The sequence below is a fragment of the Prionailurus viverrinus genome, chromosome B3 (assembly GCF_022837055.1).
Source record: "Prionailurus viverrinus isolate Anna chromosome B3, UM_Priviv_1.0, whole genome shotgun sequence".
NCBI lineage: Eukaryota > Metazoa > Chordata > Mammalia > Carnivora > Felidae > Prionailurus > Prionailurus viverrinus.
This window is the reverse complement of record NC_062566.1, coordinates 82268851-82296295: the sequence shown is the minus strand read 5'-3', so window position 1 is coordinate 82296295 and position 27445 is coordinate 82268851. Positions and strand designations below refer to the sequence as shown.

Here is a 27445-nt window from a genome sequence, read left to right as displayed (position 1 = left end):
GGGCGGGGGAGCAGGGGGCGCGCAGTGGCAGCGCCGCTGGGCGGGAGGCGCGGCGGCTGGACTGGCGGGCGGTCGCCTCGCAGGTGCACCTCGGGCTTTGTAGGTGCGAGCGTCTTTGTGCGGCGGACAAATGGGGAGAGGACGAGGAGGTGGGCACTCGAGCGACGTAAGATCCACATCAGCTCAACTGCACTCGTCTCGCAGAGGCCACCCGCTCACTTCCCGCGGAGGCGCTCCCGGGCGCCGCGCTCCGCGGCCGCCGCCTGCCCCCGCCCGCCGCGCCGCCTCCGCCGCGCACGCCGCGCCCCGCAGCGCCTGGCTTCCTCCTTGCTAGGGTGGCGTTGGGCTGGCGCGGGCGTTCGGGTGACTGCAGCTGCTCGGCTCTCCGCCCCCCGCCCTGCGCCGCGCGGCTGCCCCGTCGCTTCGCACAGGGCTGGATGGTTGCATCGGGCAGGGTGGCTCCAGGATGTTAGGGACTGTGAAGATGGAAGGGCATGAGAGCAGCGACTGGAACAGCTACTACGCGGACACACAGGAGGTGAGAGGCGGGCGGCAGGCGGGACGCTCCCGAAGCCGGTGCGGGGGGACGCCCGGCAGGGTGGGCGGCTGGCCGGCTGTGGGCGCCTTCTCCGTGCCATCGCTGTCTGCCCACCACCCGATGTGATCCCGACCAGGCCTTGGTCGGGCCTTGGAGCCGGATCCGCTGCCCCGCGAGGGAGGCTGGACCTCGGCGCTTGGAGCGGGCCAGAAGGTTTTAGAAAACTGTGGGCTTTTAAAGCACCCTCTCTGGAAAGCACTTGCCTCTTTGCGGAGAGCGAGAGCCGGAACCAGGCCCGGGGTGCCACGGGTTGGCGGGCGGGCGCCGGCACGAGTTGGAGGTAACTTTAGGAAAGACAGAGCTTGTCTGCAGGGCGACCTCTTCCTCCCATGGTTGAATTCGAAGATGTCTTCAGATGAAAGCGCGCCGCCGTTAAGTCGAGCGTCTTAATAATGAAACGATTCCGAAATTTTATGAAACTTCTTTAAAAGCCCTGTTTGGGGAGAAGTGTGCTCATTCTACCGTAGAACCGCTGGGTGGCGCTGGTGCGAACTGACTTTTCCTCCAGCACGGCGAACCGGGAACCTGTTTCTCTTCATTGTCCCCTTGGTGGCACGTTCATGTGGTTTATTTTACAATGTGCACAAAGGGATTGTGAGGAAAACCAGGTACAGGCAGGACCACCATCTACTAGAAGTATTTCCCTGGAAACAGCTGGCGATTAACCCCCAAAAGTTCACCATTGTTAAAAACACTTAATGATATTGCCTTGGAATAATCTTGGGGAGAAGAAAAGAAAAAAAAAAACGAAAGTAAAAAATACTTTAAGACATGGACAGAAAAATGTAGAATCAGGAAATATTTTTATGGTAATTGTTTTATTTAGATTTGTATATTTTTATATTTACAAACTTAGCTTGAGTTTATTTGCATACCATAGCAGAGTGTTAAATCTGTACAGATTTTATGTTTTCAAATGGAATTGTATTTGCTGATGAAAAAATTTATATTATTTTTATTAAATTATCAGAAGTTTTTATGTTTCTGACTGTATACTGTTAACATATATAGTGCATTCCCAAATTGCTGTTGATAAGGGTTTTCTCCTACTGTTGGCTTAAAAATGAGCTCAGAATTCTTCCTCGGGTTTAATTCAATGCAGTCATCTTGACCCACTAGTCAATGAAGTCCCCTATGGAAAGAGCTTCCTTATAGGTTAAAGCTGAGAATTGAGAAATAGAATAGCATTAAGAGAAAGTAAGTCGACTTTGATTTAGAAATTTAAAGTGAGATTTTAAAGCCAGTCTTTGAAATGATCCGCAGCAACATAACAGTATGTGAAACAAAATAGATTATACCAACAAACTGTGTCACCAAAATTTTTAAATGTTATGGGGCTGAAAATAGATAACGAAATTGATGCAAGTTTTTGAATGTCTTAAAGAGATGTACATGTGAAGTCATGCTAAAGTTAAGTGTAGTGCATTGATATTATTAATCACCCCTCCCAGCCCCTTCTCTTCTTGTAGATCTATTTTTAATTTTTCTCCAAACTTATTTAACTTGAGTTTCTTTCCCTTTTAATATTACAGTTGCTACAAGTAGATGGGAAACACTACTCGTAAATATTATAACAAAGTCACCATTTGGGGGAAAAAAATGCTAAAGGTGTATAAAGCCAGTTGTTGAGAAATGGATGGGTCATACGGCCATGAATGATTAGTCCTATCAGGGAGAGTTTAATTAACAGCCACCCCGTACAACAGAGTGCTCCGCGGTCAGCTCAGGCTTAGGCAAGATAGGCACAGAGCTGGTGTTTCTGTTGCACACCCCCAGGCTGCACCGCCTTTTTTCTCTAGTTTGGTTAAAACTCCTTTTAACCAAAAGGGCTTCGCTGAGGCCGGCCTGGGGTGGAGACTGGGATACCAACTGGCGTGGATGGGGTAGGCGATGGAGGGACCCCAGAAGCCGGCCCCTGGGCCTGGCATGTAAGGCGATTACACATCTTCCTGGGGACATATTTTCTGTGAGCGCTTCTCTTTCATGCCTGCCGCGATAGGATTTTTCCCCTGCCGCGCAAGACATTTTTTTGCTCTTTCTAGGGAGGGCGCCTGACGGTTTGCCCCGGGTGGGGGGTCCTATGCTTTGCAGAAATGCTCTCTGCAAATCTCCGGGTTTGCCCCGGGAGGATCGGCCGCCCGCGCCCACCACTAACCCCGCCCTTTGGGGCCTCTTCACTTGCTATCTCTGCTCCAGGCCTACTCCTCGGTCCCCGTCAGCAACATGAACTCGGGCCTGGGCTCTATGAACTCCATGAACACCTACATGACCATGAACACCATGACCACCAGCGGCAACATGACCCCAGCTTCGTTCAACATGTCCTACGCAAACCCGGGCCTGGGCGCCGGCCTGAGTCCGGGCGCGGTGGCTGGCATGCCAGGAGGCTCCGCGGGCGCCATGAACAGCATGACGGCTGCGGGCGTGACGGCCATGGGGACAACGCTGAGCCCCGGCGGCATGGGCGCCATGGGCGCGCAGCCCGCGGCCTCCATGAACGGCCTGAGCCCCTACGCCGCTGCCATGAACCCGTGCATGAGCCCCATGGCGTACGCGCCGTCCAACCTGGGCCGCAGCCGAGCGAGTGGCGGCGGCGACGCCAAGACTTTCAAGCGCAGCTACCCGCACGCCAAGCCGCCCTACTCGTACATCTCGCTCATCACCATGGCCATCCAGCAGGCGCCCAGCAAGATGCTCACGCTAAGCGAGATCTACCAGTGGATCATGGACCTCTTCCCTTATTACCGGCAGAACCAGCAACGTTGGCAGAACTCCATCCGGCACTCGCTGTCCTTCAACGACTGCTTCGTCAAAGTGGCGCGATCCCCGGACAAGCCAGGCAAAGGCTCCTACTGGACGCTGCACCCGGACTCCGGCAACATGTTTGAGAACGGTTGTTACTTGCGCCGACAGAAGCGCTTCAAGTGTGAGAAGCAGCCAGGGGCCGGGGGCGGAAGCGGGAGCGGAGGCGGCGGCGGCGGCGGCGGCGGCGGCGGCGGCGCCAAGGGCGGCCCGGAGAGCCGCAAGGACCCCTCGAGCGCCGCCAACCCCAGTGCCAATTCTCCCCTTCATCGGGGCGTGCACGGTAAGGCGGGCCAGCTAGAGGGCGCGCCGGCCCCCGGGCCGGCTGCCAGCCCCCAGACTCTGGACCACAGCGGGGCGACAGCGACAGGGGGCGCCTCGGAGTTGAAGACTCCAGCCTCCTCGGCGGCGCCCCCGATCAGCTCTGGGCCAGGGGCACTGGTTTCTGTGCCACCCTCCCACCCGGCGCATGGCCTGGCACCCCACGAGTCCCAGCTGCACCTGAAAGGGGACCCCCACTACTCCTTCAACCACCCCTTTTCCATCAACAACCTCATGTCCTCCTCGGAGCAGCAGCACAAGCTGGACTTCAAGGCGTACGAGCAGGCACTACAGTACTCGCCCTATGGCGCTGCGTTGCCCGCCAGCCTGCCGCTCGGCAGCGCCTCGGTGGCCACCAGGAGCCCCATCGAGCCCTCAGCCCTGGAACCAGCGTACTACCAAGGTGTGTATTCCAGACCCGTCCTAAACACTTCCTAGCTCCCTGGGACTGGGGGTTTGTCTGGCATGGCCATGCTGGTAGCAAGAGAGAGAGACACACAGAGAGAAAATCAACAGCAAACCAAACCACACATATCGAGCCGACAACAGCATAATAAAATCCCAACTATTTTTATTTCATTTTTTTGTGTGTGTGTGCACAATCTTTTCCCCAGTGCAAAGGACTGTTACTTTGTTATTGTATTCAAAATGCCTTGTGTATATTATTACAAAGAAAACCCATCCCAAACCAACAAAAAAAAATTTTTCCTGCCAAGTTTAACGATCCACAAATGTATATATAAAATCTTCCTATTTCCTTATTCCTGTCCCTTCCCTCTTTCCCCTCCAGACACATTCCAGTCTGTGCAGGGTTTATTTAAAAAAAGAAGAAGAAGAAGAAGAAAGATGGTCAAACTTGTAAAATATTTGTTTGTGCTTCCCCCCCTTCCACCACCTGACCTCTCCACAAGTTTACAGGTCTATGGCAATACTCTTAACCATAAGAACTGAAAGAGTGAAGAAACAAGTAGACACTAGGGACTATTAAAAGTATTTGAAGGACAATACTGCTGTTATGCAGCAAAACATAAACTGATTATAAACATCAGAGCCATTTGTTATTCAGCTTACATTTCTGATACATTCAGATATGGAATACGTATATATTATGTACGAACTTATTTATGCACATGCTCAGATATGTAGACATCCTCCATATATTTGCATAACATATAGAAGTAATACGTAGGTGTTATACATGCTACATTTTCAAGAGTTGCCTGACCAAGAAGTTACAAAGACATCCCTCTCCCTTGTCCTCTCTACCCACATATAGCCCTGGGAATCAATTCCTCAAGAATTGCAATCCTCAATAACTCTGCTCCTTGCTTTGCAGAGTGCCATTGTCATGTCATTCTGAGGTCACAGAACATGTATAAAATTAGCTTCTCTGTATCTATACCATTTAAATAATATTTTTTTTCCAGGAAAAAGGGAATATTACAATGTTGGAGGAGAGATAAGATATAGGGAGTGGTATTTCAAAATTTGGTCCAAGATCCCAAAATCCAATTGATTGTGGCCATTTTAATTATTGCCATCATGTGCTTGTTTCATTCAGTGTTAATGCACTTTTCACAGCTGGACATGGTGTTAGTATAGCCAGACGGGTTTCATTCTTCTTCTTTGCTTTCTCAATGTTAATTTATTGCATGGTTTATTCCTTTTTTTTTTCTTTATAGTTGAAATTACTTTAAATGATGGTTAAAATTACAAATTAAAAATGTTAATTTTATCAATGTGATTGTAATTAAAATATTTTGATTTAAATAACAAAAATGATAAATTTTAAGCCGTGGAATATGTTCTTGATCATTTGCAGTTAAGGACTTTAAATAAATCAAATGTTAACAAAAAAAAGTATTTCTGTTATTTTCCTTAATTAAGTCCAAAATAGGAATTCTGATTATGATATTTTGCAAAGTCCGGCACTGAATATAAATGGCAAAAAGGAAAATGATCTAAAACAAAATTGTTTTGTTTATGTTTATTACATGAACTTGAGGCTAGTAAAAAGCAGTTACAGTAATGTAATAAAAGTGGGTAGATAAATTGATGTGATATCCCAAGAATTGAGATTTTTAAGATTGTTTATTCCCGGTAATGTTTACTTCAGTTTTTGAGATGAGCTTAAGCCTTCTATGCTTCCTTTGAGCCTGTCCACAATGAAATCAAATTCATTAATATACGGTGCCCCCTTCCTCAATGTATAATTTTCCCTTATCTGAGAAGTATTCTAGGAGAATAAAATATCATATGTGGCTGATAAAATTAAGTTGTCCACAACAAAGAATCCTGAACTCTCTCTCTCTTTTTCTTTTTTTTTTCCATTAAAAGAGAAACAAAACTCAACCATCATGGTTGCTTTGGAGGGGGTGAAGGGGAGGCAAGTTAATTCACTCCTGCAGGGGAAGCTTTGTGCCATCAGGACATTTCAGGGTAGCTGCTATTTTGTATTTTGTGAAGATACTTCTAAAAATACGGTTTCTAAAAATATCATTCCTGAGAACTTAAAGCTGATTTGTTTGCCTTCTAAGAAGCTTTTAAATGCAACTTCACACCCCTACAGTTGCTTGAGATCACAAAATCATTAATCTCCTTTGATAGTAGGCTCACTTTCCAGTCCACCTATTTCTTTGTAAGTCTTGTTCGGATTGACATCAACAATAACAACACCAGCCCAAGCAGAGGCTAGCCTGCCTGAGCCCCTGTGTATGAACTCCATCCTCGCCAAGGCTTGAACTTGGACAGCCTTTACTTTGATCGCCCCACTCCACACTGCGGACAAGATAAAAAGAGCTGTGTGAGTCCCTTAATTATCGCGTAATTGCCTCCCCAGATGAGAGAAGGGGTGGCGTGTAGCACTTGAGAAAAATCCAGAAATCCAAGCCCTCCCCCCCCACACACACTTCAGCTAATGAAAGGAGGAGAGAGAAATAACTGGTTTGAATAATTTCAAAACCTAATTTAGAGGCCTCTCGGGAGGACATTAAAGTCCCAAAGAGAGGAAAAAGCTTTCAATCTCAATAGTTACTTATATTTATATAGCAGGTAAACAAAAGTTTGTAAATTCGAATTCCAAATGTGATATGAGGGCGTGAGTTTGGGCCTAGGAATTTTACCAGCCGCACTGAATCTAAATCGTCTACCCCTCGGTGATGTTCCCTTCCTCTCTTTAACAAATTAGCAATATCAATGTTTTGCTTCACCCTCTGGGCTTAAGTCGGCCTTAGCTCTCTGTTACTTGGCAAAGACTTTTTCTAGGCTTGCGGGGGGCGAAGCGCCGTTGGCTGACCACAGAGGCTACCTTGGAAATCTGCCTGAGAAGCCTGCACGGTGGATCTCGGGGAGCTGGTCTCGTGGGGTTCTCAGGCGATTTTCCGCCACCTCTGGGCAGTAAACCGCCCCCTCCCCCCTCCCCGGGCACCTTGCGCGCGCTCTGCAACGTCTGGCCGAGGGGATCTGCGCCCCGCGCGTTAGGTTGTGCGCCGTTTGGGGCAAAGGCAGCCGGTTGCCGGGGAAGAGGGACAGAGCAGGCCCGCAAGCATCTCGGGGTGACAAGTGCAGTTAGTTCTTCATTGTTTGGGCATTTTCCCCTCCTAGCGAATAAATCTTCTGTTGAGCCCGAGACCTAAAAGTCAACAAAGAAGGCCAGGCGTCGCTTTACCGCTACTGTGGCCCAACGCCCGCGTTGCCGCGGCTGCTCCCGCTGCGTAATCCCTTCCTCGGAAACCCGGACACACAAACGCCGGAACGCCCGGGGCTGGGGCGCCGCGCCCCAGGGCCAGGAGGAAAACATCTGTGGTTCCGAGGGAGTGCCGGGACCCTCCTCGAGCGCGGCACCTTCTCGTGACCCCCGCCCGCCCCCCTTTTCGTCGTCGAGTTTCTGTATTTCTTCACCTCGGACACTCCCGTAGATGAGGGCCGGAAAGGGGATGCTGACCGCTCAGCCGCGGGCCACCGGGCTCGCTTTATTTAGGAATTTCCCTCGTGGTGGGGGAGGGGTCTCCGGATGGGGCGGGAGGGAGTGAGAAGAAAAAAAACCCAAAAAACAAAACCCTTCCTACAGACCCTAGAGCAAAGCTGCCGAGGCCCTCCGATGCTGTGACGACGCCACCACTGAGCACTTTTGGAAGAAAACAAAACTGTTTTGGGAGTGAGTGGAGTCCAGGGGAAGAGAACTTTACATGTAACTTTCACCTGGTTCCGGGACTGACGCATTTTTTAAATTGATATAAAGAGAAAAAGACAACTAAACACAGATAGGGAAGAAGAAAAGCTCACCAGAAACTACACAACTTAGAAGTGTTCCCAAGTAGAAGGCAGCTCGGTCTGTTTCTACATGATGGCTATTACAGTGTGTACGTCACAAATAAAATGTAATTTCCATTGTCCCTTCTTGAACTCTTCATAGCAGAATAAGCTGGTGAGAATTATTAAGGGAGGAGGGATTAAACAAACAATCCTATTAAAGTTCTTAACTTCTGTTTTCATTTTCTGAAGCCTAGAATACTCAACTGATTTCACTGAAAGCATACAAAAAAACATTGTTTTTCTCAGGAGTCTAACAGATTTGAATGATCTACAGCATAAAAGAGTTCCTGGAGTGATAAAATGTAAAAATTTTGTTTTGGCTCTTTGAAAACTTGATCTCAGTTCCACAAAAATGCTTATTCAGTTTCTTTGCAAAAACTTCTGCGATCAATTCAAATTCCTTTCAATGCAGACCAAAGTAGGAGACCTGTAGCCCAAATTAATTAACCTTTCCTTAAGATCAATTGGTTTTCTGTTGATTTAGCAGTAATAATGTAGAACATTTAGCTATAATGTATTTTAATGTGATACTTCAATATGTCAAGAGGAAATACTCATTGAAAAGATAAAATTGCTTAAATTATTTAATAGATGTTTAATAAATTTGTAGAAATATTTTATTTTCAAAAATTAAATCTTAATCGCTTATTTGAATTGTAGTAAAATGTGTTTTGCAACTAAATGGAGTTAAGATAATGTCTAATTAGTTCGAGATAATTATGTGCAAAAAGTTGACTATTTGTAAACTACCTTGGACAAAATAGGTCAATAAATTATGCAGAAATTTAGAAATAAGATTTTCTCAAATACAAGGAATCATTAACATCAATAGAAACTCATGAGAGTAAGAGTGTAATAAAATGAAACAAGTTGGAAGATTCTACAACCTTTTCATCTAGAAATAGAATCTATTTGGGGAGATATAAGGTGTGTTGTTTTTTACAGCAGCCATTTCTGCAAGTTTTATTTTCTACCACTGATCCTATTTGGTGTATCCAAATAACATTTAACAGATTAAATGTTCTGTTTTTTTTTTCTTCCAAATAGTTACATTTAAGGCCATAATGGTTTCATTGGTGTCTCTCTTTTAGCTCCCAGTCTAGCTGGGTTCACTGAACTTTGGACCCTGCAGACTGCAACCCTCACCACCCTCGACTCCAGCCATCATTCTGGCAAGCAATATGGAGTTGGAGAATACCCATGCATTTCAATTTTAACGTGTACAATGCATACATTTTCTTACTATAAACATTTTTTAAAAACCTGACAAGAGGGAAATCCTCACTTGCTACCTTTCTCTAACTTCTTCATTTCTCCAATTATGTCAGCTATGACTACAGAGCAAAAAAAGCAGAGCTCATGGTAAGCACAAGCTCTCCTCTGTAGCCTGAGAAAGGGAGAAGCCACCTTCTTTCTAGATGCCACTTCTATATGTTCTACTCAATGTAAAGTATAAAAGCAGAATATTCTCCCTCAAAATCTGGGAAGGAAAAGGCTTAAATGAAATAGGTGCTTGGGGACCTCCGAATCCAGGTGGGATGCTGGTCAAGGCCCATCAAGATCAAGTTCAGAGCGGCCAGTACTAAGGCAGGCCTGACTCCCAGTTCTAAGTGTGAGGTTTCCCTTGGTTGACTTTATATTTCTCTCCTCAAGATTACATCACGGTCTTTTTCTTAAAAAATCCCTGAAACCCAGAAAAACAACCTGGAAATACCCCCCAAAGGACTACTTCGAAATAGGGAACAATGCATTCAACCGGAAATCTCTTTAGTTTCTTTCCTCTCTCCCATGAAATTTTAGTTATTCCTTTGCTTGTCTAATCATGTCCTAGGTCAGTTGTTGTTGTTTTTTCCCTTTCTTTCACACCAAAGAGCTGGTATTTTAAAACACAACCAATATAATGAGAACTGTAAGGGGTTTCGTGGTGGTTTGTTTCGTTTATATATTTAACTTTAAGGACCCATTATGCACGAGGGAGGTAGGAGGCTCCCATTTAGTGCTACACTCTTAGAGAGCTGGTTTTCTTTGCGCGATCCAGTTGGCCGATGCATTTTCGGAACGTTCCCCTAGCTCTGGGTCCCACCTGGGAGCCTTGCGCTTCTTCACTCCCATAGCCCAGCCACAACCGCCTAACCCAACGTCTGCTTAGCCGGAGCGCCAACTCCCGCCGCGTCTTTCACCGCTTTTGCCTGGGTGGAGGCCGATTCATCAGCTCAAACTGCAACGAGCCGTGTTGCGGCGCAGGGCAACGTCCAGGTTTCCTCACCTCTCCCCGGAGTCACACTGCCTTCTGCCGACACGCGCTTCCTTTGTGTTATGCCTGGCTAATATATTAATGGGGCGGATAACCCGGATCCTTTGTGGGGGGTAGCGGGGGGAGGGGTGGAGACCGGGAAGGGAAAGGAACAGCTCCAGTCGCTGACCCTTGGGCCGGAGTTCAGAGGAGGGAGGGTTGGCGGAGGGGGGCGCGGGATGCGAATGGAGGTGAGGAAAGTTCACGTTAAGGGCACTGAAAGTAAACTTAATTAACTTCGTGCAACAAGTTTTTGGAAAAGGTGGTCTGGTGCTAATGTCCTGTGCTGGGTTCAGAATTGCGAGGCGGGACGCCGCGCACGCTGGAGAAACCGCCCGGCTGGCTGAGCGGGCCGCGCGCCTGCTGCTGGGTGTCCGCCTGCCCTCCCGTGGTCCCCTCACCCCCGCCGGGAGCCCGGTCGCGCTGCGCGGTGCCGAGTCACAGGCGCAGAATCTTAACGGCGTGCGGCACGGCTGGCCCCCTCGGAGGGGAACGCCTTCGCAGACTCATCGAGCTCTAAGCCGGATACCTTAGTTGCTCGGTTCTGATGGTTGAAAACCAGGCTCGCTGCGCTCCCGAGACCCTTGCCGTCCCCACCCTCACCTACAAAGGGCTGGCCTCCCGGTCAGAGGTCTTCACTGATCACCCATAGATGATGGGACCCCCCCGCGTCACGCCACGAAGTGGGCGCGAGAAACGGAGACCTTGCGGCCCCGGGGGGACGCGGCTTCTGGGTGCGGGCCTTGTCCCTGCCTCCCAGGCTGCTGGCGCGGTGGGGCCCCCTCCCCGCCAGGCCTGCCGCCCCGCCCGCCAGACGGTGCCCGTGCGCCCCGAGACATATGCTGCCCGCAGGCCGCGCGGCCCGACGTGGTGCTCATTGCCGAGGCGGTTCTCAGCGCATCAAAAGCCCAGGCTTTCTTCAGCCGTATGGGCCGCGAGGTGAACAACAATGGCCGGGCCCCTTCACTTCAAAAGCGGCGATCAGGGGAAAGGCTCCCCCACAGAATTTTTTTTTTTTTTCTCCTCCACAGCCTTTCATTCCTAGTTAAAAAAAAAAAAAAAAAAAAGGCATCAGCAACTCCAGGGCCCGGGCGAGCCTAATGCCCTTTGATGGGGATTGAATTCATTATCTCCAATAACACAATTGTGCTTGGCCAACGAAAAGAGCAAAGCAGGGCTCTATCCAGCCCGAGGGGCCCGGCCGGGCGGGGCGGGCGGGCGAAGCGCGCTCCTGGGACCAGCTCCGAGGCGCGGACTCCACCGGCCCGGCCCGGGCTCGGGCTGCCCCAGGGCGCGGGCCCGCCCCGAGGCTGCAGGACGGGCGGCGCCGCCTGAGGAGACTGCGCCGGGAGGGGGCGGGGCGGCACTCTCGTTTGATTTATTTTTCGTGTCTCCCTTTGCAGTCATTCCCCGAGGGCCGCCTCGAGGGCTGGGTGTTTATTCTCCTTCCTCCGCGACTCCGGTTGCAGAGCCGTCCCTGGCGCCCGAGGCGTGCGGGCCTGAAAGGCCGCCAGGCGCCCCCGGCCGAGCGCAAAGGGCTCCCGGCATCCCGGCCGCGCCGCCCAGTCCCGGTGCCCGTGGTTCGGAGCCAGCTTTACTTTCAACCTAGCACCGATAAACGGGGATTTCAATCGCCCCTGCTCTGGAGTCATTTTCTGCTGATGCTCTCCACACCCGCTTTCACGCCAGCCACCTGCACTGATCGCACAACGGCGCCTCGGCGGTCTTGGCCGAGGCCGGGGCACCGCGTCCCGCATCCGGGCGCAGGGTCCCGGTGCCGGGGGTGCTGCACCACCCCATTTGCTTCCGGCTGCGTGGACACTGCGCCCGGGACCGCGACTTGGACGTCAGCGCCTCCTCCCGGGTTCCACTGGCATGCTTGCCCTTTCAGACACCTCTAGCCTCTGCTTCTCTGCTATCCTGAGTGAACGGAGGTGAAAACAGACTAAAACAGGCAGTATCACGTGCCTTGACCCAGGGTGTGTGTGTGTGTGTGTGTGTGTGTGTGTGAGACAGAGCAGTGAGAGGCAGAGACAGCCGGAAATTCCCTAAGAATCATGATCCAAGAAGACCTCCATAGTTTAGTGTCTAAAATACGAGTTTCAGTCATCATTACTGGGTATTCTTCCTACACAATCCTATTTGCCCCCCTCACCATTACTGAGGAAGGTATGTATTGCAGTTTTATGTCAGTCAGATAAAGAATAATAAAACTTAAAATGGTTTGGGTTTTTTGTTTTGCAACACTTATGGAACGTTGGTAGGAACCATGGATTAGGATTAGTAGTTCCTTGCCAGTTTGTCATGAGTATGCCAATCTTCAAGTGATGGATTCCTCGCCTTTCTCTTCAGGGAATTAGACACACACACACACACACACACACACACACACCCTACAGTATACATGTGCTGGCTCTAATATATAGAGTGTACACATACAATTAAATACCTTGGCATCTACAAAACTGTCCCCAAAGCATGAAATCAATAAAGTGATCTGCTGATTTGAGTAAAGCAAGAAAAGCATTTCAGATTAATATTTTCAGCTAGGTATTATTCTCATCAGGAGATACAGGAATTTATTTATTTAATTAATTATTTCCCTTCATCATTTATTTATTTGTAACATTTACAAATTTAGCCCTAGAACTCTGACCACTCCAATTATTAGGTCTAGGCACTTGGAGTAAGGAGAGGAGAGAAAAAATCCAGTATGATAGGTAAGATTAAAAGGAAGGCTTCAGTTCTTTCTTCCTTCCTTTTTTACCTTTTCTTTTTGTCTTATAGAACAGCATCCTGAATATAACTTATGTTAAAACATGTATTTGCTTTTGTGAAATCTTTTTCATTTACATCAAAAAGGGTGTAAAACATTTACCTTGCAGATATTCTGAGAAGTCCATGGGCAGTGCTATTCTTTAGATATTAAACTCCCAATACTTATCTCAAGTTATCAAAGAATACGTGACTTCTCTTCTGGACCCTTACCCCAGCTTTTGAATAGGTTTGAATTTTGGTGACCAGTATATTTCCAGCGTGGTGTTACTTTAGTCACCTTAAAAAGATCTCTTTTGTAACATCAATGGGAGGCTTAATCTTTGTCCTTAATTGTGACACGTTATTCCACATGTGATAGATTGTTGTGCGTCCTTCACATGTTTCAAAATATTGTGGAACTAAAGGCATTTACACAGGGTAAAGATGGCAGTGGTTTAGATCTTACAGATTAACAACTTGAATAAGACTTTAACATAATATGTATGGCCAGAATAAATTCTATCTAGATAGAGGTATCTGGGAATTAACTTTTATGATATTTTGAGTACTTCAGAGTAACTACATTGCAGACCCAGTCTAAGGACCATTCTCTGAATAAAAGTTTTAATTCTGACATATATCCACCAGACCCCAGAAGCCACAGGGCAGTCCTGTGGTTTATCACATAAACAATTTGTCTGGTGCCAGAGCACACATGAAGGATTATGTGACTTCAAGTAAGCAGGGCACCATAGGATGGATGAATTACTAAACACAATATACCATGATTTTCATGTGGATGTCTTTGGCTCTGAAACAAAATTAGGAGGGAAGGAAATGTAAAACATTTCAGTAGAAATGATAATTCTGTATTATCTAAAGTGCAAACCCTAAGTACACTTAGTCTTGAGATACACTGAATCATGGGGCCATAGAATATGGTGATGGAAAAGACTTATTTATTGTGTTTTCTAGTCCACTCACCTGCAAGATTATTCCCCTCAGAGTTATTCCAGGCCAGGTCCAGAATAGATTTAAATGTCAAGAATTGAAGAACTCCCATTTTTTTTATCAGTGTAATGGAGAAGCACTATACCCATTGCAAAACATTTTGCCAATGGAATATTTTCTCTGATATTTAGGTAAAATGGACTTATATTTTAAGTATACCTCTCTGAGGATACATTTTTATTAGCTCTAAAACCTGTTTCAGATACCTGAATGCCTGCTTCTATGTATTTAGCTGATCTATACACCTTTACTTCCTTTAATTCTCACCTAAGATTGATCCAAATAAAGTGCCCCAGCTGGGAAAACACCTTTAGGATGTACAAGCCTTTGATTTTTTACTCTTAATACTGAGAAGGGGATAATAAAGTTAAACCTCAATAATTCATTTGAATTACATCAGGCAATTACAAACAGGGACTGGGTCCATTTGTGAGATGCCATCCAATACTAGGTCACGCAGCTTCTTCACATTTTAAGTATGACTATGATAAGAAGTCAAAGGACTTCAACCTCTTAAAATGTGGTTAAGTCCTTAAATTACAAGAATAGAATCTAGAAACCAACCCCAAGACTGTTCCTTGTACTAGAGAGAGTTTAGAGTATTTGTGAACTTGTGTGTGGCCCACAGATTTGCATGTGGCCTGTCAGGAATACATTATGTCAGGGTTTTATATAGTAAAAAGACTGAGGAAGTTCATTATAAAACTTCTAAGAAGAAGTTAAATTTCTAAATTTCAATTCCAGGGATGCCAGAGTCTGGAGCTTCAAAGTTATATTATGATTTGGAATCTCGGATTCATCTGGACTCCCATGGCTCTGAAGGGCTTACTTCGTATACAGTGACCACTGGACCATGCTATGTTGAGGATCAACACTCCAGACCACACCCGTCTCTTAAGTTACAACATCTCTACTGAGTTAGGCAATTAGAAAGGAAATACTTACTGAATCTGACAAATAATTCACTTTGGAAGTGTAACCACACTGCGTTACATAGAGAGAACAAATGACAAATGAGCACATTCCACTCACTTATCTTATCTTATAAAACACAATAGGTGAAAGGGAAAATTGGAATTGTAATCAAGATGAAAGTTGTAAGGCTTCTGATGATTCAAAGAGTAACATTAAGAAGTTGTTTAATAATATTATAGTCTATAAATGCACTGACTACAAGATTGAAAGATACCAGATTCTCTCAAGTTAGGTTCTGTGATGGGCAAGTTCCACCCGATTTTTGTTTCATTATGGTACAGTAAGTGATAGCACTGGGTTTTGTTTAAGTCTCTGTATAAAAAGTGCTACTTTAAAAATGTTCAAAGAGCCTTCTTACATAAAGTGAGGTCTGCAATGTTTCAGAGTATTTCAAAGTCTTACGGTCACTTACAATTGTTACCAGTTGATACAAATACCAGTTGTTTGTGGAATAACCTGAGATCTTAATAAGCACAAATTAACTTTAAAACAGAGTGAAACATAGTCCTTTTTATCTTCAGCATCAGAAAGAGTGGTGTAGTAGCCAGTCTTAAGCCTGGAAAAAAAAAAGGGTAGAACATAGTGAGATCCTTCTTGACTATACTCAAGATCCCTAAAACTGGATTTATCATGAGGGGTAATAAGCAGTAATTACTATGCTGTGACCCCCCTCTCCCATTAAAAAAAAATTTTTTTTTCAACTCAGGGGGTAAACTTGTTTTGAAGAGAAACAAGAAAATAGAGATTGGCAGGGAAATATAAAGCATGAAATGATGAGGGAAAGGGAGTGAGGGAGAGATGCCATAGCAGAAAAAGTAGTTGGTACTGGGTCTTCCATAGCCTTCCAGACCAAAGGATTGGGGCAGTGAGAGATGGGATGGAGGCAAATTAATGGCTGGACAGAGCTAGACAGAGTGTGCTGGGGAAGGGCCAGGCGTGAAAAGATTTGGTGTCGTCATAGCAACCGGCTCAGCCCTGCTCCCCCTGAAGCCCATTCAGCTCTGAGCTGCCGGAACACGTTTTTAATTAAAGCGTATAAAAGTTGTTTTGTAAGGACTTCTCCTCATCCGATAGATTTCAAAATGGTTAATCAGGCTTCATCTCCTTTTGATGCTCACAAGAGCATGTGCTACTGCGCGCACAAAAACTGCCGCCGCCACCGCCGCCGGGTGAGTTATCTCTCAATCACAGCTAATACCAGGAAGGAGCAGGCCAGCTAGTTATTTAGATACACATACGCAGAATTCAGCGGAAAGCAGGGAGTCCATTTCTGTGACTGCGAGTGGAGACCTTAATTTGCTTTGCTCTAGATACTATGGAATTCAGCCTTCTGGATGGCTATTGTCTCTGGTTGATGTTCTCCTTAGCTTTTGAAAACAGCAAGATTTCTTCCCCCCTCTGGGCGATACAGTATTCAAAGCCAAAATAAAACTTACAAATGTGTAAAGTAATAGTTAATCTAGAAAGTTTGTTTGTACCACTCTTATGTAAAAATATGGCGACCATCCCCCCTACTCCACCCCCGGCTTTTGAGAAGAGAAGGGCTCTTGCTTCTAATCCTCCATAAATTAATAATACACAGCAACAGTTGTATTTTCTTCTTTAATAAAAGAGATGACTTAATAGAAACCGGTATCTTTTGTTGATTTACTAAACAACTTCTTAGCAGATGACTTAAACCTCCTCCAGACTTTTGCATCTCCCTTTCCCCTTTGTTGATGATCTTAGTTTCTAACTTCCCTGAAAAAGAAAAAGAGAAAAAGCCCATTTTACCTGTCATCCATTCCTTCATCTACCCTGTACCCCAACTCAACATGTCTATTTCTCTTCTATTCTATGTTCTCTTCTACTAGTCCGGGATGTCAAGGAGCCCTGAAGTTCTTGTCTCAGACCCTTCTCTTGTTTTTTTGTTTTGTTTTTTTTTTTGTTGTTGTTGTTTTGTTTTGTTTTTTACTGCTTTACTACCATCTCCACTGTTGCTGTTTCCAATGATTCCTTCTCCTCAGCTTCAAACATGTAATGGTTACCTCTATTTCCGTGGGAAAATTTGATTTCACAAAATTTTCTAGTTCATATTCTCTTGCTCTTTTCACTGCCAAAATCTTCAAATGAATGGTCTTCACCCACAGTATCTATTTCTCCATAGCCCTGCAATTTGATCTGTGGCCCCTTGTCTTGAAACAAACAAACAAAAAAACAAACAAACACCCAAAAACCTTCTGCCCTGAAGATCATCAGTGATACCTTGATTCAATGATGTTTTTACTTCATTCCCCCCACACCCAGAGTCTCAAACAGTTCTGAATATTCTTAGCCCTAGTGACCACGCTCCCACCAAGGACCTCCTGGCACTAGCCTTTCCTCACTCTCCACTTCCTCAGGACTGCTTCTCTATCTCTATAAATATCTTTGTGTCTGTTCCAGCTTCCACTGTAGTTCCCCAAGGCTAAGTCCATTGATCTGAGAGACAAAAACAACCCCTAACATTTGGAAAATGGCTTGACGCTCCCAGCTAGGCTATGGTGTTTTTAGGAGTTGTCCTGGCAGTCACAGGTAGGCCTAGGTATTCTCCTGTGAAACAAAAACTATTTTTACTAAACACCAACTTTAGACAAGGACACTCTAATGACAGGAGAGACCAAAAGACCACTTTGCAATTTTGTCCCAGTACAGATAAAAATAAAGTCACTGCAAACCACAAAGATAGCAAACAATCCTCATGCTTGCTAATACTAGTAACTGTTGCTTCTTTACAAAGGATAGCTTTAGCTTTGTTCTAGTCTTCCCTCTTTCTAAATAAGATTTCTTGAGATACCCAATGACAGAATTATCCTTATATCCTGACAGTAGCCAATTCAAAGTCATACTTTCTTGAACCTTCCCCCAAAATATCTATCATGAGCCCCTATCTTATAATAGTTACTGAAATGCCATGCCATCCCCTATCGTGTGTGGTCTTGTTTGCAAACAAGTAATAAAGCCAATTTGTTCAATCATACTATGTTCCTGATGGTCTTTGGCTAGAGGACATTGATAGGCCCTTTGTTGCTTTGTCTTATGGCTTGTGCTATCATGTATGAAGCTAAAAGTCCATTCCTGTCCTCCACAAAATCCCCCATCTTATTTCTATACCTCTCTACAAGTATTCAATAAATTTAAATTAGAGCAACACATTTCTCCCTGTAACAAGGCATGCCTCCTGACTTCCATATTTTTCTCATTCTCTTTGCTACTAAGGCTTGAAAAGTCATAGTCATCACTGACTCATTATTGCCCTCTTATTGCCCGTCCACCTAAAATTAGTCTGCCATATCAATACACCCACTATCCCAATCTTTCCTTATTTGACATCCCAAAGGTCACAATTTTAGCCCATACTACTGTGCACTATCTGTTAAAATAGCCTCCAGAATCTTGTTGTCCAAGTCTTGTTTGTACACTATTCCTAGCCTAATATTTCTGAGCAATAGCTTTAAGTGAACAAAAATAAATCATAACCTCTTGAAGCCAGAGCTTTCACAGAAGTAAAATTAGGAATTACATATGAATAAATAGCATGATTTTCTCCCCTTAAAAAAGATAAATGTCATTGCTGCATACATGGAGTAGGGAAAGCAAGAATGCCTTGGATTACTATTTTAAAGACAGAGTGTGTGAGCAGGGGGAAGGGGCAAAGGGAGAGTGAGAGAGAGGAAAAGGGAGAGAGGGAGAGAGAGAGGGAGAGAAAGTGAATATTAAGCAGGCTCCACACTGAGTGGACCATGTGAGGCTTGGTCCCACAACCCTGGGATCGTGACCTGAGACGAAATCAAGACTTGGGCACTCAACCAACCTAGCCACCCAGGTGCTTCTACAAGACTCTGTTTCATGTGTTGGGATTTAAGAAATATCAAGAAAGTGAGGTACATTTAGGAGATTCTGGGTTAGAGAAGTACTGGACCACATCTTGCAAAGGACGGTTTAAATTGGGGATGTTTGGCTACAGAATAAAACATTTCTGTTGCATTGGAGGGTACTATAATATTTCAAGCATATGTGAAAGAAATTAGAATTATTTGTGTGTGATTGTAGAGGGAAGAATTAGGGTCAGGAGGTTGAAATTCAAGAAGATAGATTACTGCTCAATATAACAAATAATAAAATATTATTTTGAGAGAGAGAGAGAGGAGAGAGAGAAGGAGAGAGAGAGAGAATGTAGGCTCCACACTGCAAGTGTGGAACCTGATGCAGGGCTCAAACCCACAAACTGTGAGATCATAACCTGAGCCAAAACCAAGAGCTGGATATTTAAGTGACCGGGTCACCCAGGCACCCCAAAGGATTTCTTTTAGTTGAGCTTTGCTTATGATATTCTCTCATTTATTTTCCCCTGGGCATTTAATTCTAGGTTGTTGATTTTTTACTTTCAGCACTTTGAAGTTTTATTTTTTAAATTTATTTAATTTTTTTTCATTTTATTCTATTTTCTATTATTCTGAGAAGTTAACAATCTTATTGTTACTATTTTTAAATTAATATGTCTTTTTATTCTTCTCTTATCAAAGTCTGATAATTCCAACATCTCTGGGTCTGATTCTATTGACTATTTTATCTTTTTACATGGTTCTCTTGGTGTCTTTTCCAATGTGTCTTTTGGTTTTTTTTTTTTTTTAAATTAAATGTCAAATATGATATATAAAAGAGCAATTGAAACTGAGGTACATGCCCAAAATGGGAATATCTCTTTTGTCAGGCCATTAGTGTGGGCATTGGAGTGAATTTAGTAAGCACTTGAGGTGAGCTGGGGTTTGTGATTGCTATAGTTGTCTTTAGTGTACCACAGATTTAAAGTTTTTCCAGGGACAGGCTGAATTGCCACAACTTGTATTCAATGTGAGGCCTAGAGAGCTGGAAGTGTTTTTTTCTCTTTCTTTTTTTTCTTTTCTTTTCTTTTTTTCTTTCTTTCTTTGTTTCATTCTTTCTTTTCTTTTTTCTTCCTTCCTTCCTTCCTTCCTTCCTTCCTTCCTTCCTTCCTTCCTATTTTCTTTCTTTCTTTTCTCAGTTTCTCTGTTCCACCCTCAGATTTCAGCAGGCTATCAATGCCTGCAGCATAGACAGAGTCTATTTCTATATTTTTATTCCCCCCAGAAGTCCATGGCTGTTACCTGCTATTAGATGCAAGGCTCACAGTGGGTCAGAGAGGGTTACTCAGCTCTCCAGCTCCCATCTTGGTCTTAGGCAGGCCCCAGACATCTCCTCCAGTGGCAGGCAGCCTCCTATTCAGTGCAGGGTCTAGAGCACAGGCAAATTCCCCGTCCTTCCTCCAAATTCCATCTTGTATTGGTGAGTATCTTAGGCGTATGTGAATTTGGGAAGATCACCTTGATATAGTTGAAGCTGTTCTATTTACAGTGTATCTTTACTCCTATGGAATAGCTTTCCCTAGGTCTGACCCCAAAGCTGAATCTCTGCTCTTTGGTGAGAATTGCATTCCAATTTTTGTCTCCCCAGCATCATGGAACTGACAAAGTCTCTTCTTAGTTCTTTATCTTTTTAGTAAAGTATTTTGTCCAAGTTTTATAGTTATTCTTGGTGAGTTAGCAACTCTGTTATAGTTGGAAGCAGAAGACTTTTCCTTATTATATTCTAAACCCTAGTCGCTGACCATCAAATCTTGGTAATTCTTGCATTCAAGCCTCACGTTCAGTCTCTTACCCATATTTTAGGAACTGGCATATGTTTGAAGTCATGTTATGCTAGCATTAATTTTCCTGTATTTGGTTAATTAGTCAATAAAGATCATTTGCTTATATATTGTAATTCTAGCAGAGTTGAGTATCTTGGCACTATTTATTATAATTGTTCTACTTAAAGGGCAGAAAACCACAGATTAACACCATCATGAAAAGCAAAACTTTACATTTAAAATACAGATCAGTGTATGGGATTCATATTGAATATTACACTATTTGGATTAGGCAATGTCTTTAGCAGAGGACTCTTATAGAGAAGGATAAATAAAATTTGTTTCAATTACTTTACTGATTGAACAATATATAGAAAATATAGTGACACACAAATCTAGGTTAATTTTTAAAAACTCCCTTAAAAACAGGTTTTAAGCTGTGTTAAAGATAGCTGGAGTGATACAGTAAGTAAACTATGCTGATGAGAGTGAAGAGGTAGAATGTTCTAGAAATGAAGCGCATTTTAAACTAAGATTGTTGCCAAATAGCAAGAAGATGGAAGATTAGGGAAGAAATGGAAGTGTGTTAGTATTAAACAGTTTTTGTAATGGCTACAGAAAGAGGAAAGATATGAAAAGAAATACAGTCTGAGTTTAAATTCAAAGCTAACTTATGTAGGATAGGTCAAAAGAAGGAAACTGGAGTTGAACGATCCTTTTAAGAAGGAAGTTGTAGCATGGTCACCATACCATAAGTGAGGTCGTCATGGAGGTAAAGTGGAGGGACTTGATTAATATTACAACTCTTGGCATCTTTCAGTGGAATATATGGAGCTGAAGATAGGGAAGAATTTAAGAGAACAAATACAAGGAAGCCAAATACCATTTTGTTAAGTGCCATAAGACAGTTAAACTGAGGAAGTGACAAACTGTATTCTTGCAGACAATGATAGGAGAGAACTTCATGGCAGGGAGGATAAAAGATTTGAGTGCTATCTTTTTTTCACTGAATTTCAGGGGATGGATCTCCATTAGAGATTAATTTATTCATTAATAAATGAAATCAACACACTTGTTGTAAAATTACTAGTGGAAAGCATTGTAATAGATACCTCCAGAGCTATATTAGATGATTCTTGATCTTAAAGAAGTTAGCGTGATAGGAGTGGTGAGATAAAATAGTTAGTCAACTGTGGGGAAAAAAAGTAGAAAATGGTCATTTTGGTTTCTGGCATATAGTAGGTACTCAGTAAAGTTTTGCTGAATAAATGAATGGCATAGAGACACATAAAAAACTGATATGGAGAATAAAAGTAATATTGGGGAGGCATCACAATCCCAGACTTCAAGCTATACTACAAAGCTGTAATCATCAAGACAGTATGGTACTGGCACAAGAACAGACACTCAGATCAATGGAACAGAATAGAGAACCCAGATATGGACCCACAAACGTATGGCCAACTCATCTTTGACAAAGCAGGAAAGAATATCCAATGGAATAAAGACAGTCTCTTCAGCAAATGATGCTGGGAAAACTGGACAACGACATGCAGAAGAATGAACCTGGACAACTTTCTTACACCATACACAAAAATAAACTCAAAATGGATGAAAGACCTAAATGTAAGTCAGGAAGCCATCAAAATCCTGGAGGAGAAAGCAGGCAAAAACCTCTTTGATCTTGGCTGCAGCAACTTCTTACTCAACACATCTCCGGAGGCAAGGGAAACAAAAGCACAAATGAACTACTGGGACCTCATCAAAATAAAAAGCTTCTGCACAGCAAAGGAAACCATCAGCAAAACTAAAAGGCAACCGACAGAATGGGAGAAGATATTTGCAAATGACATATCAGATAAAGGGTTAGTATCCAAAATCTATAAAGAACTTATCAAACTCAACACCCAAAAAACAAATAATTCAGTGAAGAAATGGGCCAAAGACATGAATAGACACATCTCCAAAGAAGACATCCAGATGGCCAACTGACACATGAAAATATGCTCAACATCACTCATCATCAGGGAAATACAAATCAAAACCACAACGGGATACAACCTTACACCTGTCAGAATGGCTAACATGAACAACTCAGGCAGCAACAGATGTTGGCGAGGATGGGGAGAAAGAGGATCTCTTTTGCATTGTTGGTGGGAATGCAAACTGGTGCAGCCACTCTGGAAAACAGTATGGAGGTTCCTCAAAAAATTAAAAATAGAACTACCCTACGAACCAGCAATTGCACTACTAGGCATTTATCCAAGGGATACAGCTGTGCTGTTTCAAAGGGACACATGCACCCCCATGTTTATAGCAGCACTATCAACAACAGCCAAAGTATGGAAAGAGCCCAAAAATCTCCATCGATAGATGAATGGATACACACACACACACACACACACACACACACACACACACACAATGGAGTATTACTCGGCAATCAAAAAGAATGAATCTTGCCATTTGCAACTACGTGGATGGAACTGGAGGGTATTATGCTAAGTGCAATTAGTCAGAGAAAGACAAAAATCACATGACTTCACTCATATCAGGACTTTAAGAGACAAAACAGATGAACATAAGGGAAGGGAAACAAAAATAACATAAAAACAGGGAGGGGGACAAAACAGAAGAGACTCAAATATGGAGAACAAACTGAGGGTTTGTGAGGGGGTGTGGGAGGGAGGATGGGCTAAATGGGTAAGGGGCATTAAGGAATCTACTCCTGAAATCATTGCTGCACTATATGCTAATTTGGATGTAAATTTTAAAAAATAAAAAATAGGGGCGCCTGGGTGGCGCAGTCGGTTAAGCGTCCGACTTCAGCCAGGTCACGATCTCGCGGTCCGTGAGTTCGAGCCCCGCGTCGGGCTCTGGGCTGATGGCTCGGAGCCTGGAGCCTGTTTCCGGTTCTGTGTCTCCCTCTCTCTCTGCCCCTCCCCCGTTCATGCTCTGTCTCTCTCTGTCCCAAAAATAAATTAAAAAAAAAAAAACGTTGAAAAAAAAAATAAAAGAGAAAAAAAGTACTATTGGGAAGATCAAAAAAGGAATTTATAGGGAATATGACAAGTGAGTAAGACCATAAATGTCAGACAGGATTTAGACATGAGATTGGAGGGAGGGGGCACTTCCAGGTGTGGGTTAACAGTGTCAGGAAATGGAAGCCAGACAGTTTAGGGTGTATACAGGGGAAGGTGAAGTTGAAGTATGAAAGAGGAGGGTACAGGAAGATAAAGCTGAGAAGGTGTCTGGAACAAAAGTCTGGAGGGCCTTGAATGCTCTAAGAAATTTGGAAGTGTATTCAGTAAGTAATACTTAGCATCAGAAAGATGCTAATATAGTATAGATACTATATCTATATTACTATCTATATATACTATATACTATATCTATATATTATTATATAGATATATATACCATAATATACACTATTACTATAGTAATATAGTATACTATATTACTATCTATAATAGTATAGATACTAAACTATTTGGATCACATGACGATATATGGTTAGAGGTACAAAGAGAAATTATGAGAAAGATGGAAGAAGACAGGGAGGAAAGAGAAAGTTTCATCCAGGTATACTTGGCAACTGAGACTGTGAAGGTCCAGAATAGAAAGGGGGAAGAGAAGAATTGGGGATCAAAGACACTGACAATGAAAGGTGTAGTTCTGATCCTCTGTCAAGCGATAAGACTCTTGCTGGAAGGTTCATGTTACTGAGCTTGTACAAATGGAATATGATTTATTCACTAACATGCAGAAAAAAACCTATTACTAGCAACAGCACTTAATTGTGTTGTGCAATATGTAAATTCTTTATTAAATCTATTCAGAGGCAGCAAGTAAGGAGAGTTAGAAGGCAGTTTCCTGGGAAAAGCAGTCTACACTCACTGTCTCCATTTCTATATGTTTCCTTCACTTCTAACTGTCTGCAATTTGGATTTTGTATCTTATTAGAGTAGAAATTGCTCTGGTTAAAATCACCATGCACTCCTTAATTACTAGTCCCAGTGGCACTTAACCCAAACACCATCTCCTCTGGGAAGCCTTCCTTAATCTCATCAGCAAGGCAAGATGCCTTCTCACCTGTTTTGCTAAAGCATTTTGAGCCTGCCTCTATTATGGTATCTCCCACACTGTATTATAGTCATTTACTGCTACATCATTCCCTCTGGACTGTGATTTCCAGTCAACTTCGTATCCTTAGCACTGGGATGGTGTTGTCTGGATTACTGATAAATACAAACAATAAAACCCTCTCTAGTATCTCTTTCAATCCTCTCATTAGGATATACTTTTAGAAAAATACTGAAGACTTCCAAATATAACTGGCATAGAAACATCTCTTCTGAGAACATTACTTCTGCCTTCACTTGTACTGTAACTTATGTGTTGTCATTAAATGATTAATATATTAATAAGGCTTAGAGGTTTTACAATTGATTCTCTTATCCCCTAACCCTCACCTGTGGCTACAGTCTGTTATCCATACTTCTTGTGACTGTGTCATATTGTGATTTCTTTAGGTAAGTAGTATTTTGAATTAAATACTTTTAAGTGTCTTCTATGTTCCATATATTCTAGTTAGTGTTGGAGTTCTAAAGGTAAATAAAAATTAATAAAAATAAATAATTTCCATGGAATTTATGGTATTTTTAAATTATTTCTAAGTTCATCTAACAAAGTCTTGTCTAGTAATACAGTTCATGGTCAGTAAGGATGCTTCAATTTTTATTTTATTTTATTTTATTCTAGAGAGAAAGACCGCACAAGCGGGCAAGAAGGTCAGAGGAAGAGAGAATCATAAGCAGGCTACATGCTCAATGTGGGGCCTGACTTGGGGCACGACTCTAGGATCATGACCTGAGCTGAGGTCAAGAGTTGGAAGCTCAACCCACTGAGTCTCTGTATGTGTCCATTTTGAAATTGTGTTCTTTTAATAAATAAAAATCTAAGTTTATATTCAAATTTAGTTTGTGATTTTTCCTTAGTGTAACATAAGTCAATGAAGGAAAATCATTTGGATAATTACAAGTTTGTTGGTAGATGTTATTAAATGAAAGAAACTAAGCACTCACACACACAGTATTTTTTAAGTGTCAAATATTATTTTTTGGAAATAGTTTCCTTGATGTTTATAAACACGTAGTCTGTTATGATGAGGGTAGCTGCAATGAAAGCTTTGCTTTTGCTTTTATATTGGAAAATTGGGCCGTCTATGGACTGAGATACAGTGAAAGCATTACAAAGATTTTGCAAACAGACTGAAGGAAATCAGAGGTCTTGAAAATTGGTCTTTCAAATATACCTCATCATCATTCTTAATGTAAACCTTTCTTCTAATTGTTTTTAACTTCTAATCAAGTAGAAACTATGCCTACACGACAATGCCAGTAAGAGAATCTGAGAGGATTTTCAGGAAATAAATCTTTTAGGGAATAAAATATTCTTTAAAATTCACCATTTGTTAAAACAACGTATGTGAGTATAAACTGGCTATACGTTTAATTTTAAAGATCAGAATTAACATGTTACATAAAATCACTTATCCTTAAAAGCAAGGCACAACTGTTTGCCACAATTATTTTAATACATTTCTCTACTGAGATAAATTTTAAACTCAGGAAAGCAAGATTTGGAACGAGAAGAGTTAAAAAACACGAAGCAACAGTAACCCCATTTAGATAAGGGATAGATGGGTGGAGCAGGGGAACAATACACTAAAGTGCTTTTCTTTCACAGATCTTGGTTCAAATTAAGGTTAAATTCCAAAGGAGGATGTGTTTTCCCCATATGGAGTCTTAAAGGACATGCCTTTGTTTCCAACTTCCCAGAGAAGATATATGTTAACACAAACAAAGTATTTCATAATAAATTTAACTTTTATAGAGTGACTAATGCCCTGTGAAGATAAGGTAGACTCTCAGTCACCTGTGTTTAATCCAGGCTGAAGAAATTATGCCAAGGGCACACTGACAAAAACTTGATTCCTTTGGAGAGGATGGCAGTAACTTGGTGGGGAGCAGAAAGGGTCTTGATTTTTAAAAGTCTCATTGGAATGACTCTCCCTTCCTCACTGTGAACACAGTTTAGCATTTATGTACTTTGGAAGGACAAAGAGGTGAGGTAAGCCTGCCAAAATCTGAACCTGTGTTTCTGGGAACCTGTTAGTAGGTCAACTGTTACAAATAGAAGAGAAACTGCAAAGGAGCGGTGGGTGCTAGAAACTTGGCAGTTGGACTACATATAGCTTTATTAAAGCCTGCGTACTGTTCCTTCCAGATCTCAAGGGAGGCGCTGTGAAGTTTAAACTGCCACGACGGATCACTATTATTCAATCAAATCAAGCTTTGGTGGGGAGTGGGGGTGGGAGGCAGATCAGCATAGAAAAAAACAACTCTTTTCTACTAGAAATATTTACAGTTAAAAGAAAATGATATATTTAAAAATGTACTTGTTAATAATAATTTATTAATCCATCTCTTCCTGTTAAGAAAGACAAATTCATTATGTAAATACTTTTCTTTCCTTTTCCCTTTCTTTTATCTTGATATTATTCTTTATTAACTAGTAGCTTAATTCTTAAGTCCTTATTCTTACAAAATGTCTCTGAATTTGTGACTAGGTAATTTATCCATTGACCTCATATAGCCCTCTTCCATGTGCAAATTCTATTGACTTCAACTGAAGATGTAAACAT

The 27445-nt window shown here is 43.0% G+C and overlaps 1 protein-coding gene across 1 annotated transcript; it reads left to right on the top strand.

Annotated features, from left to right (window-relative positions):
- The first annotated feature begins 38 nt into the window (after nt 1-38).
- On the top strand, nt 39-5996 carry FOXA1 (forkhead box A1). Its single transcript, XM_047863344.1, has 2 exons — nt 39-538; nt 2795-5996. The coding sequence occupies exons 1-2, from the start codon at nt 467-469 to the stop codon at nt 4157-4159; spliced, it is 1437 nt and encodes a 478-aa protein (XP_047719300.1). The 5' UTR covers nt 39-466; the 3' UTR covers nt 4160-5996.
- The last annotated feature ends 21449 nt before the right edge of the window (nt 5997-27445 follow it).